General features: G+C 50.3%; 1 protein-coding gene across 1 annotated transcript in view; it reads right to left on the bottom strand.

Moving 5' to 3' along the window:
* The window catches only part of LOC107634132, a 1,222-nt gene continuing 429 nt past the window's right edge, over nucleotides 1-793 (bottom strand). Inside the window, exon 2 of the mRNA XM_016337708.2 lies at nucleotides 1-748. Within this exon, the coding sequence (XP_016193194.2) occupies nucleotides 134-748 (615 nt within the window). The 3' untranslated portion in view covers nucleotides 1-133. The remainder of the gene's footprint in view (nucleotides 749-793) is intronic.

Here is a 793-nt window from a genome sequence, read left to right as displayed (position 1 = left end):
TGGAAGAAAAAATAAAACGATTGAAAGCTTTGATTATCACCAATTCCCAAAAATAACAATTTTCCTCTCCATTGTTTGGAGTACATTCCCAAATTCCATCACTGATTACTGGCTCATTATTCAGTTTCACTAATTAAGCGGCAAAAAGTTCAAGTTCCGAAGTATTTTCCTGATCAATGACATCAAGGAACACAGGATCGACGGTAACGTGGCTGTCAACGTGCACCTTAAAATTGTGGTCCCACCAAAGCACCCTGGCGGTGCCGCTGATATCCACGGCGGCGTCAAGCACCATCTCCCGCCTGGCCACGTCAGCGACAAAGCACTTGGCGTGCTGGGCGAGCTCCAGGCCGCGGAGGCGCGCAGGGAGGCGGAGGAGCTGGCAGGAGCGTGGGGGCTGGGAGCCGGCAGCTACAGCGGCCGAGCCGAGGAGGGATCCCTGGTAGAATATGGACATGGCGGTGGAGGAGTAGTGAATGGGTGCGATGTTGGGGTTGGTGACATGGACTGTGAGGACTAGTTCTGCATCGAGGATGGTTGGAAGGTTGAGCTTGAAAGATGTGAAGTTGATGGAGATAAGGTGGAAGGTGGGGTCCTTGGGCTTCGCTGAGAGCACCGCCGTGGCTGCCACCGCTGATGCCGCTCCGATAAGGGCGGAGGTCCAGCTCCACTTGACCTTTTTGTCCATAGATTGGATTGTTTTATCGGAGAGAATGATGAAGTAGAAAGAACGGAGATGGGTTTTTGTCTTTTAAATTTTAATAATGCTCTTCCTTGTTTTTTTTAATTAAAG

The sequence above is a fragment of the Arachis ipaensis genome, chromosome B03 (assembly GCF_000816755.2).
Source record: "Arachis ipaensis cultivar K30076 chromosome B03, Araip1.1, whole genome shotgun sequence".
Lineage (NCBI taxonomy): Eukaryota > Viridiplantae > Streptophyta > Magnoliopsida > Fabales > Fabaceae > Arachis > Arachis ipaensis.
Note: the sequence above shows the minus strand (reverse complement) of the source record. Positions and strands in the feature narration are given on the sequence as shown.